Raw genomic sequence first — 16,990 nt, 5'->3', positions numbered from 1 at the left:
AAAAATGTCCCATTCATCTCATGAGATACATTTCCTATAGAATTTTGTTTTAGTGGTTAGTTATTATTTAAAAATATAAAACATATATTTGTCGATCAATTGTGAAATACTAATAATTAGGACAATAAGAAATTTCTAATGCTTAGAGCTTTTTAATCACAGAAGATAAAAAAATTCTATTTCTTTTTTCTTGGTTGCAGAGAAGTATAAAAGAATTTCAAGCATATGAGTACATTACATTAAGATAAATACATGTGGGGGAAGTGGAGTGAAGATAGAAGTTCAGGGAACAATGTAAAATTTCCAGCTGTGAAAGAAGGATTTGTTTTTTCATTTTTAAGTCAATTGTGTATATAAATTTGTCTTGATATTTAGGTTCATTGAGTATGATTAGGATGTGATTATGTGACAGTTTTATTTTAAAATTAAAATCTCTAAAACTTCCAGACATTACATTCTTTGTAACTATTTAAAGTGGTGATGAAAATCTGAAAGTCTGAAAGTTTAAAAATGTACACAGGGATGGATGCAGTTTTGTTTGTTTGTTTTTTCAGAATTAACTTTAGCGAGAACATGAACAAAAAAGTTTGAAGAATTCTAGTGTATATGAAATCCACTGGGACACTTGTTAAAAATGCACCTATTGGGGAATTCCCTGGTGGTCCAGTGGTTAGGACTCTGCACTTCTCTTGCAGGGGGCACGGGTTCCATCCCTAGTCGGGGAGCTAAGATTCCTGCAAGATGTGCAGTGCGGTTAAAAAAAAAAATGCACCTATGAACCTAACTTCATGCAAACGTATAATCAAACCTTTGTTACTTGAATCTCTCAGGTAATTAGCTCAGGAACAGCTAAGATAGTCTGATTTGCAGAATAGCTCAGAGGTTTGCCTCCTACAGGGAGGATGAAGAGCACTATCATTTTTAATGCTGGTGTCCATTCCCTCTACCTTCTCCTTTAGGACAATGGTTCTGGGCCTTGCCTGGTAATAATTACCTGGCAGAGCTACTGGTCAAACCCATTAATGGGTTGCCAACACATTTTTTTTTAAATGAAAGAGAATAGATTAGAATATATCAGAATATAACAAAAACCTTTTAAGTTACATCTGTTGTTGTATATGTTCATGTGTGAATTATACCAGCTTGCAATATGAAACTTATTGCTTGCTTTCCAAATAGCCTGAAAGCCACTGACCTAGAGTGCTTGTTAAAAATACAGATTCCTAGTTGACTCACCCAAGTGATTATTGTCAGACAAGTTTGGGAAGTATTGCTTAAAAGAGATATAAACCCTGAACCATCTGAAAAACTTGGTTTCTCTCCATAGTAGCTAATTGTCTAAAGGTTCCATGTAAGCTAGCATCTTCTTTATTCTTCTAAAAAACTATTTGGAGAAAACACATGAGAGGTGGTCTGTGGAATTCAGATAATAAACTAAATGTATTGAGAGTTTTGCTTGTGTAATTTTTTTTTTTTGTCCACGTGGCTTGTGGGATCCTAGTTTCCCGACAAGGATTGGAACCTGGGCCCCCTGCAGTGGAAGCATGGAGTCCTAACCACTGGACTTCCAGGGAATTTCTGCTTATGTCATTTTTTAAAAAAAATATTTCTTTATATAAATAAATGATTTTGCTCATTAGATGACTACTGTAGCTGAGTGGTACCCACAAATATATGAATCATTTTCAATCTTCTTTCCCCAAATTAAAAAGCACTGGAATTTTCAGCCATTTGTGCAGGATTTTCACCTTTCCAATCTCGGTGTCTACACATAATAAGTATTCAATAAATATATGTTGAATGTTGGGAGACAGGAAAATAAGTTTTGTGGCTTATTATTTCACATATCTGTGAAATTTTATTGATGACATGCTTGATCTTAAATTTATTTTAGACATTGTCTGAGAGTGTCACATCTATCCAGGGTGGTTGTGTAGGGAAAGATGGCTATGATGAAATCGTGGTATCCACATATTCAGGTAAGGTAAATGGTAATACCTAGTTGAAGAAAGAATCAATAATAAAAAATATAAATTTAATAAATTGCTTTTGACGATTACTTTTTAAAATGTTTATTAGTAAGTCACTCTTACCTACAGCATTAAAAGCTTTAATGGTTAAAAAATAAGAAAGGAAGGAGTAGGTGTATTGATTTATAAAACAGTTAATATTTGGATAATACTTTTTAAAAGTACTTAGTATATCTCTAGCATCTTTGAAAATTAAATGCTATCCTTTGGTTTAAAAAGAATTATTTACTGAAATTTAGTTTGTTTTGTTACTGTGTACATTTCTTATAAAACTTGCTTTTGAGTAGGTCATTTTTGTATTCTCACAATAGTTATATGAGAGTTTAACTTCCCATGAAAATAATTTTTGAAAGACAACTTTTATTCATCAGCCAGTTTTTGCATTTACTAGAATGTGTTGACTTATTCCATACTTGAAAACTAAAACTTTAAATTAAGAAGTGAAAGATTTCCTTAATCGTAGTATTACAATATTTCAGGCAAAACAAAAATGGTATCCAAAGTAATTTCTTTATGGTTTGAATATCTTCTAGCTTGATTTCTTTTGCGTTTTGTTTTGTCTTGTTTTTTGAAAAGAAATAAGTCCAAGACTAAGTGAGGTTGATGTTGGTGGACACAGGGGTATGTATCTTGGGTTTCTTTTAACACTAGCAGCACTTACTGGTGCACGATTGTAATTCACCTCTGCAGGCTGGATTACAGGTCTGACAACAGAGCCTATTCATAAGGAAAGTGGTCCAGGAGAAGAACTAAAAATTAATCAGGAGATGCAGAATAAAATTTCTTCTTTACGGTAATTTTGGAATTTTATTTACTTCTTTTTTTTTCATTTCATAAAGTGTGTGATTTTTTTTTCTTATTTATAAATGCAGTATATTTTATTGGAAGGAATTATACATTTAATTAGTTTATCACCTTTTTTAATGAAAGTTTATCAGTTTGAGAAAATTAGCAGTAAGTGCTGATTAATATTTTGGAGTTAGAAATACACTTTTTATATGTTTTATTCTATGCTGATTTTTTTCTTAGATCAAGAATTGTATTTTTTCATTCATTTATTATAAACAGTTACAGTGGTTTTTTTGTTTGTCTGTTTTCATAGACATTAGAAAGAAACTAACACAGATGGCTCTATTCCTCATTAATTCTAATGTTTCCTGCTCTTGTGGACCCTTCTGAGTCTGTAACTTTGGCTTATAAGTTTTCTTACTGGAAATGAGTAATGTTGACTCTCTTAGACACAGGGATTGCTTTCATGGCCTGTTCAGTTTGACAAGTCCTGTGAAAATGGCCTCAAGGAAAATTGCTGCATACAATGAAGAAGTGGGAGTCGCTGAAACTTGTAATGACTAGTCCCCTTACCCTAGCCCTTCAGCCCTCAGCCCTCAGGAGTGAGGCTGATCCTTCTTTGGTGGTAGTTGATGGCTACAGAAGTGTTTGAGGCAACAAAATGCCACAAGTACTAGTTCACTAAAGCCACACCACCAGTTCACCACAAACCAGTTCACCAAAGTCACCAAGAGAGAAAGCTCTAATGTTCATGCAGCAAGGACACCAAGGAGAGTTAATGAACTACTATCTCATGTCCTCAGTACAATACCTCATATTTATAACCAAGTCAACCCCCTCCTGATTCCACTGCAGTGTATGTTCACGAGAAGCTTATGTCTATTTTGTTCATTCAGCACCCGGATCATAAGTACATAGAGTCACTCAGTAAATATTTCTTGGGCGAATGAATCTTTTCCTTTGTTTAGTGCACAGATCCCTTCCAAGCGCCTTCCCAGACTTTCCCCCCTAAATTGGGGCTAGTAGCTAAACCTCATGTTGTTCTACCCTAGTTACTATTTACTTCATTTCCTTTCCCTTTAACTGGAGCAGCTCTAAGCAATGCCTGCACTGTTCAATCTCCAACACTTGGTAGAACTTCAGCTGTACCTCTGGCTCGTGATTATCCTTGTGGTCTCCAAAATACTCATACTCAGCAGCCTTCTTATTTTGTCTATCACCCCTAATGTCTTACTGAAAGGTACATGTTTACTGATTTCACACGTTTTGTTTCTTCTTATTAAATCTAATATGTTCCTCTACCCCAGAACAATCAGTTTCTTTTCTGATTAGTGCTATATGTGACTGTAACCAGATTCATGTATTAGGATTGATTATTTGCAGCCTGCCTTGATTCTTACAACGCCTTATTAATATTGCTGGTGTGGGGCTGAGTAGATGTTTTAATTTTTAGATCAGAGATAAATAATGTGGAACCATTTGGTCAGTCATAGAAGTAAAAATTTTGTTCCTATTAGTGTTATAGTTCTAACTCAACCAATAAAAATGCATTTTGCAGCAGTAAATGTCTCAGACTTTTGTAATTCTAAGGATCTCAAATGTTTATACTTATAGGTGACAAAGTTGTATGTATTTTCCTCTAGGAGTGAGTTGGAACATCTGCAATATAAGGTACTACAGGAAAGAGAAAAATATCAACAGTCTTCTCAGTCAAGCAAAGCAAAATCAGCAGTACCTTCATTTAGTGTAAATGACAAGTTTACATTAAATAAAGATGATGCCAGCTACAGCCTTATCTTAGAGGTGCAGACAGCGATAGATAATGTCTTAATACAGGTAAGCAAAATGTCTAATTTCTTTGTTTCATGGCTGGATCTATTTTGCAAACTAGGCATATGCACTAATTATTATTGAACACTTTTAAACAGTGATTTTAAATGTTTATCTTAATCTTCCATTAGCTAATCAGTTGGCTCATAGATTATTTAAATTATGTCTTTACTTTTTATTTATCCCGTACATATTAAACAAAAGACCAATGGACTTAAGTTTCAGGAAGACCTAGAAAGGACATTAAAGATTTGTTCTCTGATTAGCCTTTAGGAGAATCTTAACAGAGATGTGACTTAGAAAACTCCAGTATTTTATATCCTTATTAGAATTTTTTAAGTTCCAACTACTAAACTAATACAGCCTGCTCACTCACCATCAGTTTCGAGGTAGATAATCTCAAAAGGTGAAAATATGTGCTGTGAGAATTCTTAGTTTTTCATCTGAACCTTTTTTTTTTTTTTAATATTGACTGCAGAGTGATGTTCCAATAGATTTACTAGATGTGGATAAAAATTCTGCTGTTGTCAGCTTTAGCAGCTGTGATTCTGAGGTGAGTAAAAATATAAAGAATTCTTCAAATGCTTTCTTTCCATTATGCCATTTTGTATAAAGCCTATAAATGCTACTAGTGTTTGATGTTTCTTCTGTATTTCCTTTCATAACCCTTCCCTCAAAATCTGCTTCTACTCTCTTTCCCTATCCTCAGAAAATCCAGAAGCTGGAGTGTTGTCTTAAATTCCTTCCTCTCTCTGATCTGTTAAATCCAGTTACAGTAGTTCCCCCTTTATCTGCTGGAGATACATTCCAAGACCCCCAGTGGATGCCTGAAATCACGAATAGTACGGAACCCCTGTATGATACGATGTTTCTTTCAGCATCACTATTTTTGCACTTTGGAGCTGCTATTAAGTAAAACATGGGTTATTTGAACACAAGCACTGCAATACCATGAAGGTTGGTCTATGTAATAACTGAGATGGTTCCTAAGTGACTGATGGGCGGGTAGCATATACAGCATGAATATGCTGGACAAAGGGATGATTCGTGTCCCAGACAGGATGGAGTGGGATGTCGCAAGTTCTCATCACACTACTCAGAACGGTGTGCAATTTAAAACTTATGAATTGCTTACTTCTGGAATTTTCTATTTAATATTTTCAGACCACAGTTGCCTGTGGGTAACTGAAACCCTGAAAAGCGAAACCACAGATAAGGGGGGTGCTGCTGTAGTCACTAATTTCTGTCATTTCCACCTCCTTGCTCTTCTACATCTACTCTGCTTCATTTGCACTTCTGTTAACCTTCCTGGCCCTCATAATGCTTTTGCTTGAACTCCTCGTCTGCCAGTTTCTGTGCCTCCAGTATTGCCTCTCACCTCCAGGCTATGCTGTGCACTGCCACCAGAGAGGCCTTCCTAAAAGACAGACATCACCGTGTCATTCCTTTTCTCAAAGCCTTTTAAAGATTCCTTATTTCCTGAGCTGCATGTAAGTCAAGATTCCTCACTGTAGCATAAAAAACTTTGCAAAATTCAGCTCTTGATTACATCTCCAACTTAATCTCTCACCAGCTGCTACCTTCCCTCCCATGCACATGATTTCTGCCAAACTGAAGTTCTTAAAATTTCTTGAAAATGCTATACAGTTCACACATTCCTACATTTAAACATGATCTGTTCCATCTGCCTGCCTTTCCTCACTTTTTCTTGTTGACTCTTGCTTAGCCTTCATTCCACAGACATTTATTGAACACTTACTATGTGCCAAGTACCCGGGATGAGACCATATCAGAGCTTTTGGACGCGCTTACTGTATCACTTCTTTCTGCGTGGTGCTGGCTGACTAGCAGTCTCAGAGCTTAGGTGTGGCTCCTGAAGAGAAGTTAGGTTCAGAGAAGGTCTGGAGCAGCTGCATTGGAGAAGGCAAGCCAGAGCAGGAAATGGTGACTGGAGCTGGCATTAAAAAGGGAAGGATGACAAGAGTAGATAAAGAACAAAGTTGATAGTTATATTAGGGAATAATTTTCAAAATAATTTCAGAGTAAAGCTTTTTTTTTGACAAGAGATTTTATAGCAGTTGTATTATGTTATCATATGTGCTTTGTCATCCCTGTTTGAGAACAAAACATAAAAGATTAAGATCTACATTTTTATGATCATTTAAAAAACAAGTTAGTATGAACTTCAGATCTTTAATTCCTAAATTACAGTGAAAGATTAACCTGTTTATATCACTGCAGGATTCTTTGAAATGAGTATTTCATACTAATTTAAAACCTATTTTCTAGAATGATGGCTTAAAAAACAAATCTTATGGAGATTTCAAGTATATACAGAAGGACAAAGAATACTATAATAACCTCCATGTGCTCATCACTGACTTTAACATACGGCCAGTCTTGTTTTATGCTCTTTACCCTCCCCCTCCCCATCCCAAACCAAATTCCAGACATTTTATCCCCTTTAATTAATCTATATAATTTTATCCATAAATACTTAAATATACAACATTTGTTTTTAATTACACAGAAGTATATTTATTTTTAAGTTGACTGATCCTCTGTGTTTGCTGAGTTTAAATTATTTGAAATTAAAACATTTGAATTTTCTTTTTAACATTAGCATTCTTTTTATTTCTTCAGGTATTTATTAAAAATAGGGAAATAGCAGTGCCTGAAAATTGCATATCAAATAGTTCATGTTGCTTTTTCTGATTTTGCAGTTCATGCACACAGATATACTTTTCTGTTTTTAGTAGTTTATTATTCAATTTTAAGAAGTTATAATACTTGAAGTAACCTCTCCAATTTTGTTCAGCAAACATGTTGAATGCCTACAGCCTACTTGACACTATGCTATTTGCTGAGAATACATAGATGAGATATTTCTCAGTTGTCTATAAGTATGTGTGAAAATCAAATACATTCAACACTGAACATTGATGTTTTTACCTTTATAATACAAACATTCGGAGTTTGCACTGCTGGTTAAATTTTTGGGAGAACAATTAATATTTTAAAGTGTTATTGGAGAGATTTAATATGGAAAGAGCATTGAGCTTTAGAGTCTTAAAGATATGAATTTGAATACCAGTGTTATTACTTACTAGCATTTAGGAAATTTACCTAACCCTTCAGGCCTCAATTTCTTCATCTGTTAAAACTTAACCACATAGGGTTGTTTGTAGGAATAACCGTAAAGCTCATAGCATGGTGCCACCCAAATGATAGGTGCTCAGTAAAAATAAATATTATTATTACTGTTGGTGCTGTTGTTATTGTTAAAAACATAGATTCATCCTTTTCCTCAACTTTGAATTCTTCCTAGTCAAATGACAACTTTCTTCTCGCCACTTATCGGTGCCAGGCAAATACCACAAGGCTGGAACTCAAGGTAAAACTGTTTGAGATTACCTTTACTTGAAAGTTTGAACTTTCTTTTTTCCTTGGTAGATCTTGCAACATATGATATCATTTCTTTGCATTAAAGTTCTCCCTAAAATGAGCATTTTGGAATAATGTCTTTTGAATGACCTATTAGGTTTTAATTCAGCCCAAACCACTCTCTTTTCTGTTAGCACTCAACCAGTCACGTTCTCTAAAATTACCAATCCTAAATTTCCTCTAACTGGAAATATTTTTTCTAATTTTCTATTATGGAAAGTTTCAAGCATACACAAAAGTAATGATTCCAGTTTCAGCGATGATCAACTCATGACAATCCTGTTTATGCTGTCACTCTCCATTCCAAATTATTTTGAAGCAAATACAAGATATTTTATAATTTTATTAGTAAATATTTCAGTACATATGTTTAAAAGATAACTCTTTTTTTTTTTAAGTGATTATGTAAAATTTGTATTTTGAAAAAAATTTTTATTGGGGTATAGTTGATTTACAATGTTGTGTTAGTTTCACGTGTACAGCAAAGTGAATCTGTTATGCATATACATATCTCCACTTAAAAGATAAGAACTCTTTTTAAAAACATAACCACAGGGCTTCCCTGGTGGCGCAGTGGTTGGGAGTCTGCCTGCCAATGCAGGGGACATGGGTTCGAGCCCTGGTCTGGGAAGACCCACATGCCGCGTAGCAACTAGGCCCGTGAGCCACAACTACTGAGCCTGTGCGTCTGGAGCCTGTGCTCCGCAACAAGAGAGGCCGCGATAGTGAGAGGCCCGCGCATCGCGATGAAGAGTGGCCCCCGCTTGCCGCAACTAGAGAAAGCCCTTGCACAGAAACGAAGACCCAACACAGCCAAAAATATAAATTAATTAATTAATTAATTAAAAAAAAAAGAAAAAAACATAACCACAATACTGTTATCACACCTAAGAAAAATAATAATAATTCCTTAGTATTATCAAATGTTTAGTGTAGTGTTTTTTGTTTTTAGTTTGTTTGATCCAATCATGGTCCAAATAAGGTAATTTGGTTATTGAAGTCCCTGAGCGTTTGCCCTATATTTTCCTATTATCTGGATTTTTCTGATTGCATTCCAGTGATGTCATTACCAACTATTCCAGGGAAAATCTTTGAAGTTTCCTTTTGCAATTTACTAACATAATCACTTTTATAATTAAATACTGATTGTAGCACACAAGTTTATTTTAGTTACTTAATTTTTAGTGTGAAATTTAAAAAAATTTTTATTTTTGATATGTTTATGATCCAAAAATTAAGCACTATAACTTTTTCCTGATGTTCTGAAACTCAAAGTATGCTTTTTTCAAGAGAGATGCTATTGCACAATAACTTTTTCACATCTGGTTAAGGAAGTTCCAGTTAAAATGTAATTTTTTTCTAAACAATTTATTTTCATCTGTATAAGTCCCCTTTCATGTATTTTGAAAGAAGAATTGAAAACTAGTATAAGTTCTAAAGGAATATACTTCAGCATATTTATGTAACCTAATTAAACATTTAGATTCCATTCACTGAGCTAGATTGTGCCAATAAATTAGGAAGTAGGCCTAAAAATATTAAAAACCTATGTTCTTTTTTAAAATTGGATACAATAACTTTAAAGTTCAGAGGAAAGAGTAAATGCCTGAAAAGAGCCAACAAAACTATGATAAAGGAGAAAAGGTGGAACTTATCTTGCCCTATGGTAAAATGTACTATAAAACTATTATAATAAAAATAATGTGGGTTATTTACAAGGCCTAAATAAATAGGTCACGCAACAAAATAAAGTCTAGAAATAGAGCCCAGCACATATTTATGGGAATTTAATGCACAGCATTTTTAGGTAGGGAAAATTCTATTAAATTACTGTTTTTATTTAAAAATTGCTATTGGTGGGACTTCCCTGGTGGCACAGTGGTTAGACCCACAGCAACGAAGACCCAACGCAGCCAAAGATAAATTAATTAATTAAAAAAATAAAAATAAAAATTGCTATTGGCACAACTGGCATCCATCTGGAAGAATATTAAGTGGATTCTTATGCCATATATTATAAAATATAAATTCAGATGAATTAAGTACCTAGTTATTTTCAAAAAGAAGCTGTCTTCCAGATAATGGGTGAATATCAGAATATGAAGACTGCCTATAAGTTGTTTAAAAAGAGTACCCAGGGTGGGCCAGTAGTTAAGAATCCACCTTCCAATGCAGGGGACGCGGGTTCAATCCCTGGTTGGGGAACTAAGGTCCCATATGCCACGGGGCAACTAGTGCCATGCTCCGCAACTACTGAGGCTGCGTGCCACAGCTAGAGAGCCCACATGCTGCAACTACTGAGCCCATGCACTCTGGAGCCCACATGCCACAACTAGAGAGCCCACGCACCACAACTTCTGAGCCCGCACGCTGCAATGAAACATCCCGCATGCTGCAACTAAGACCCAACGCAGCCAAAGAAAGAAAGAATCTTCTTCCTTAAAAAAAAAAAAGACTATCCAATTAGGAAAATAGGCCAATATGGGTAGGCAGTTCACAGAAGAGGGAATCAAAATAGCTAACAAATATTAAAAGAACATATTCTACCTCGTTATCAGTTAGGGAAACTCAAAATAACAAAAAATCAGTTCTGCTTGTCTAACAGATAGGCAAAAATTTTGAAAAAGCAGAATTACCAGGTGGCAGGATGAGGAAAAGGACACTCTCAATCATAGCTGAAGGAAATAAAAATTGTTATTGCTACTTTGGTAAAATAGGCTATAATCCCATTTGTTGGAATCTATTTCATAGCAATAAAATCACAGTATTGTACACACAGATATGTATATAATTAACTGCAGCATTGTTTGTAGAGGCAGAAAAGTTGACCGAAGTGGAACACTCAGTAATTTAATGTTTGAATAAATAGCTGTTTATCCATTTCATAGAATATTGCAGAGCTGCAATAAAGAATGAGTTGGTCACTTCCTGTTAACATGGAGCAAATTCCATGAAAAACACAAAATGCAGATAAAAGTCCTACATATGTATATATATATTATCTATAATATGAAGAAATGCATAAAAAGAAACACCTGTCTGATATGATAGGTCGTACAATAGGGGGAAGGTATGGGTGGGATGGGAGTGGGAGGGAGGTGATGGTATTAGGAGAGGCAGACATAAGGGAAAAATGTGATTATTAGAAATAAAAACAAAGATGTCTATGATATAAATAGAATTTAGTCATGTGAAGTTATGCATTTATTTTTGTACATCTGCATAGAGAGATGTATGAAAGGTTGACTATCAAAATAGCAATAATGAACATCTCTGGGTGGTAGGATTTTAGATTACTTATATGTTAATCCTAATTTTTCTTCATTGTGTGGATTTTTAAAATAATGAATATGAAGTATATAATCAGAGAAAGCATTATGACTTTTCTTAATATTATGAACAATTATATTCTTTTTTTAAAGTTGATATTGCATTTACAGTTATTATAAAATATTGGCTATATTCCCCGTGTTGTACTAATTGTGAACTTATTGTGCAAAAATTTATGTGCCAGTGTAAGCTTACCCTTTAAAAAGAAACCCTAAAATATAGCTTTATCAGATCGATTTTTTATTTTCCTTCTGTATTTTTATTCTTTTCCTTATCTTTTCTCTCTTCCCATTCAGAACAATATTTTCAGTATAAAATTTGCAAAAACTCTTGCTTTAAACTTTTATTTATGTTTCCCATTTAGGTAAAACATTGATTTTTTTTTTTTTTCCCCCTCACATGCCAGGGGAAGTATGAGCTGATGTATCAGTTAGATTAGAGAAGCTGCCTTTGTAATACAAGAGGTACTACAATCCACTTCATGAATTGGAACAGAGAGGAGCTGAAAGGGACAGGAGGGAGAAACTTGACCGCTTTCTAACTCATAAAATTAGGTCTTCACAATTTCATGAATTAGGGTTTTCTGTAAGTGTTTTAAATTCTCAGGATATCCAACTAGCCATATTCAAAATAGCTTAAAAAGAATTTCCTAATCCAAATATGTCATAATTAAATTGTGAATATGCTTCTCTATTTTCATAGAAAGTCAAGAATTAAGTTCTTGGAAACATTTTTTTTTCTGTCAGTAGGGTTTTATAACAATAGCCATATGCTATAATACCCCCATTTCTGAGAAAATGAAGTATTAGTTGTTGACCCACTTATCCCTTCAACAAAAATGTCTAAATTTTAACCATTTTTTATGTGAATCTTATACAATATATTATACACCTACACTTTTAGATGTGATAGGGTGGTGTGTGAGAATATCTGTCTTTTGGAATGACAGACCTAAAAATATGTGGTGGGGATGACTTTCATAGATGGATTAATTTTGCTTTTGATTATCAAAATCTTTTAAAATTTTCTTTTACTATAGAGGTAAAAAGTTCTTGTTTAATAGAATGTCCTTATTTCCTTCAGCATATCACAGAAGAGATTAAGGCCTGAGTACCTGCTTACTTGTGTTGAACATTTTAAAGATAGCCTTTATGTTGCTAGATTATTCTAATTTTCTTTCCTCTTTTGTGTTCAGATTCGCTCAATTGAAGGCCAGTATGGCACACTTCAAGCATATGTGACTCCAAGAATTCAACCCAAAACATGTCAGGTCCGCCAGTACCTTATCAAACCTCTTTCACTCCATCAAAGAACTCACTTTATTGATCATGACAGGTAGGACAAAGGAGGGAGAAGTTTATTTTTAGGATATTACACGATGCAGATAAAGTTGCTTTTTATTTTAGTAGTGTAAATTCTGGTAGCTAGTTGTACTTTTAAAAAATTAAATAAATATTTAAATGCTGTGTACAGGTTTCCCCCGCTATCTGAAAGTAGAGTGTTCCTGTGAAACCTTTCATAAGCCAAAATAGCATAAAGCATAGAAGCAGTTACTGTAGGACACATCTTGATAGTGGATGCTCAAAATAAATTGGGGTAAAGCACAGATGCTCACAGGCAGTTCAGAGCTACGTGGCCTGATGCTGAGGAGCTGAGTGTAGTTCCTAGAGAAGGAGCTCGGCGGGGCCGCTCTCGGTGCTGCTGGGGCACGTGCTGCTTCCGTAACAGCCGCTGCACAACAAACGCTGAGGCTGTTTTTGCTTTTCACCTTTTTTGGTAAAAGCAAAAATCCTCTTTGGATTTCTCTTGGTTACCGAAAATGGGCACTCGTGCAGGCCTTTCGTAAAAACAAAGTGGCATAAAGTGAACTTTCAAAAAGCAGGGGATACCTGTATTAATCTTTCTAATAGACGTAAGAGTCTTTGTCTTCTTTTAGAGGCTGATTTGAGCCGGACTTTCCTATCTTTCTCATGTATTTACCATTCTGAAATCAGTAGAGTAACAGTTCTCTGTCTCAAACATCTATGGTGAGGAAATACTGTTTAGCATTTGAGTTCTCTGTAAACAGGACCTTATTGTATTAGCCTCAAACATTGTATTTCCTTTCTACTTCACCTCAGGGAATACTGGTAGAGCAATTAGTTGTGATAGTCCCTATTATTTCTAACTTCTGTTCCAACTTAATCATCCTCCTGGTTATAGTTTTTCACTTTCTTTTCTGAAAATGAGAGACCGTGGCCTTAAATGACGAAGGGAAAGAAATGAACAATTAGTGAATACTTTCCCTGTGCCATGCATTGTGCTCAGTGCTTAGGTGTTACCATTTAAGTCTTACGGCAAAACAAGTAGTAATGTTTGGAAAAGTAAGTAACTTGTTGATATGAGAAACAGTGAAGATTTGAGGCCAAAGCCTATGTTTTTTCTATTGCAGCTTGTAATTTTAAAGATACGTAATTTAAATAAGATGTAAGGAGAAAAGTTCCTAAGGAAGGTTTTGGGAAAACATTAAAGAGAATGGATTCTCTGAGTGTGTCTTCCTGCTTAAAAGTCAGAGTTGTTAAAGGAGGTATAGTGTGGTGTTCTGGAAAGAACAGCAAACTGGAACTCAGGAGACTCAGATTATAGCCTTATATCTGTTCCTGCATGACTTTGGGAAAATAATTTAATCTCTGGGCTTTAGTTCTCTCATCTGCAAATAGAGTTGGTGTGGCGATCTCAAAAGTCCTTTCTATTCTGTATTCTCTTAAAATTCTTTCTGTACCTTTAATTCCATAAACTTGCATTTTCTTAATTCTTTATCCATTTGATTTATTTTAAATTTATTTGACTTACTTTACAACCTTTTGTGTGTATGTGTAATTTGCAGATAGAAAGTTAATTCCATATCCCTGCAAAATAGAAGGTATCATTCCCTAACTTTCCCAGTGGCATGCAGCGTTTCAAACCCATGTCCATCTCACTTAAAAGCCCAGTTCTTTGCCTTCACATTATGCTGATTTTTTCCTTTAGGAGATTCTTATGTTTTGTAGTTCCTATAATATAAACACGAGATGAACTTTTAAAAAATGGAATTTACCTGAGTAAACTGAATTGTATTTGTGAAGGCATGTTATAATGAAAACAAGCTATTTATGTCACTTAACTGAATATTAAAAGTACAGGTATAGATAAGCATTCTTTTTTTTTTTTTCCTTGAAATCAAAATGTTTATCTGATGGGTAAGATTAATCTGAGAAAAATTAAATGGCTGCTTTTCTATTTGTAACTACTGTTGCAAAATTCTGTTTTTTAATGTGTTGAGTACATATAATACCTCTGTGTATTCCCACACAAATATGTGTACCTCTGCTATTAAATTGCAGACCCATGAATACACTGACTTTGACAGGCCAGTTCAGTTTTGCTGAACTTCACTCCTGGGTGGTTTTTTGCCTGCCTGAAGTTCCTGAAAAACCTCCAGCAGGAGAATGTGTGACATTTTACTTTCAGAACACCTTCCTGGATACACAACTTGAAAGTACCTACAGGTAAATAAAACTTATTCCTGGTTCACAAGTGTTTTTTACATAAATGGAACCTCTAAATTTTCATAAGTTTTAAGGCAGTAATAATTTGCAAATAATATGATTGAAAAACTGTACTGTTTAAGAGAATCTGTTGAAAAACAAATGGAATTAATGAGTTTAAAAAATGATTGACTAAAGATGAATATGAAAGAGCAATACCTTTCCAATTCTCAGCCATAACCAGTTAGAAAATAAATTGTTTAACAAGATTCTTTCAGAGCAGCGATAACAATAACAAAATGTTCATATAAAATCTGTAGGAATATTCTTTATCAGAAATACATAGAACTTCATGAAGAAAACTTTAAAATTTTATTGACATTAAAGACTTGATTTAATGGAGTAATATATTCTATAGTTATCAATATGAAGACAATGTAAACATGCAAGTCCTTCCCAAATTGATTTGAACATTTATCCTAATTCCAGTAAGAATTACAAGAAGAATTACCATGGAATTTCTTTATGCAAAAATAGAAAATGGCTCAAGAACTTGAGAGCTTAGAACATGCAGGCTTTTGAAGCTACCACTTGAGGTGAAGGTCATTATTCCTTGACACTCTTCTCAAGCTCCCAGTTGCCCTCCTGCCCCCTTCACTGTCACTCCCTACTCATCTCCCATAGGCTCCCCTAATTTCTGTTTCTGAATATAGTAGAGGCTAAAATTTCCTTCTCCTTTGTTCTTTTTCTTAATGTGTTGGGTAAGGCTGATTTCTCTACATCTGCTTTGAGCTTGTGTGCTCATACTTCTTCAAGGTTTTTGCATTCTCATTCTCTCACATCTGTAGGTTGTTTTTGTTTGATCGTTTGTTTTTGTTTTTTAATTTTGTTTGTTTGGAGGGGAGGAGGCTTCTTATCTTCTCTCTGTGTCTCTCTCTCTCTTAAAGCTTCTTTCCCTAAGCAGTTTACTGAGGTATTCTACTTTCTGCTTCCTAGCTGAGACTTTACCATGCTAGGTTCTGGAAACAACAGTGAACACATAATTTTACCTCTGAATATAGCCTTTGGGACCAAGAACTCTCCAGAAATCTAATTGGTTTTAGCATCAGTTCTATGGGGGCGTTTCACTGTACCCTCCAGGGGATCTTACCTGTGTAAACCTGGAATCATGACTTCAGTTTTGAAGTACCACAGCGAACCTCACGTTTTAATCATAGCAGACAATTTGACAGGCCCCTGGCATACTACATATTTTTATAATAGCATACCTTTGCTTTTTACCATTCTGTGTCTTTAAATATTCTTTCCTTAATAGTCAAAACTCTACTTATTCTTCAAGGCCCAACTCAATAGCTACATTTTTTAAGTCTTCCTTGATTCTCTTCTCTGTTCCCATAACATTTTATTCTTACCTGCCTTAGATTTTTATTGTTATTTTTTTGAAGTATATAAAAATTTTTATGTAAGCTTGTCTCTAAATCAGATTGTAAGCTCTGGGCAGAGTTTATTTCTTAATTAACTTTGTATGTATCCTCCAAGTATCTAACACATGGCTTTGAACATAGTGGTACTCAATAAATGTTTTTTGTTCCATAAAATACGTATATATGGAAGAAGTATAGAAGCGTGTACTTTGGAGACAGACATACTTAGGTTTGAATCTGGCTCTGTGACTCACCAGCTATTTGCTCTTAGCTAGATTACTTAACTTTCTGAGTTTCAGTTTCTTTTGTGACGAATGGAAATAGTAGCACTTACTTCACTGAACTGTGATGCTTAAAGGAAGATAAACCACGTGAGTCATTCCACAGTGCCAGGTACTGTATAAGTATTTAATGTTAAATATCATTAATTAAAATTGAAGACTAGTGAAAAAAATCTCATGATTTCTAACACATAATTGGGATCAAAATAAGTGTGTATTATTCATCTTTCTAGAAAAAAGAATTAGCATTTGCCTACAGCAGTCAATATAAAAGCAAATAAAAAGGCAACACTGAATACGTAAAAGATGGTATATATTAATTAGGAAAATTTTGGCCATCATAAAAAGGAGCCAAA

At 34.5% G+C, this 16,990-nt stretch overlaps 1 protein-coding gene across 1 annotated transcript in view; it reads left to right on the top strand.

The window, feature by feature from the left end:
• The window catches only part of BBS7 (Bardet-Biedl syndrome 7), a 41,468-nt gene that overhangs the window by 20,773 nt on the left and 3,705 nt on the right, over window positions 1–16,990 (top strand). The window contains exons 9-15 of the mRNA XM_082389641.1: window positions 1,895–1,979; window positions 2,721–2,823; window positions 4,463–4,655; window positions 5,128–5,202; window positions 7,978–8,043; window positions 12,619–12,758; window positions 14,786–14,950. Of these exons, the coding sequence (XP_082245767.1) occupies window positions 1,895–1,979; window positions 2,721–2,823; window positions 4,463–4,655; window positions 5,128–5,202; window positions 7,978–8,043; window positions 12,619–12,758; window positions 14,786–14,950 (827 nt within the window). The remainder of the gene's footprint in view (window positions 1–1,894; window positions 1,980–2,720; window positions 2,824–4,462; window positions 4,656–5,127; window positions 5,203–7,977; window positions 8,044–12,618; window positions 12,759–14,785; window positions 14,951–16,990) is intronic.

This window comes from Balaenoptera borealis (assembly GCF_965194805.1).
Source record: "Balaenoptera borealis genome assembly, chromosome: 4".
NCBI lineage: Eukaryota > Metazoa > Chordata > Mammalia > Artiodactyla > Balaenopteridae > Balaenoptera > Balaenoptera borealis.
This window is presented reverse-complemented; position numbering and strand designations above follow the sequence as displayed.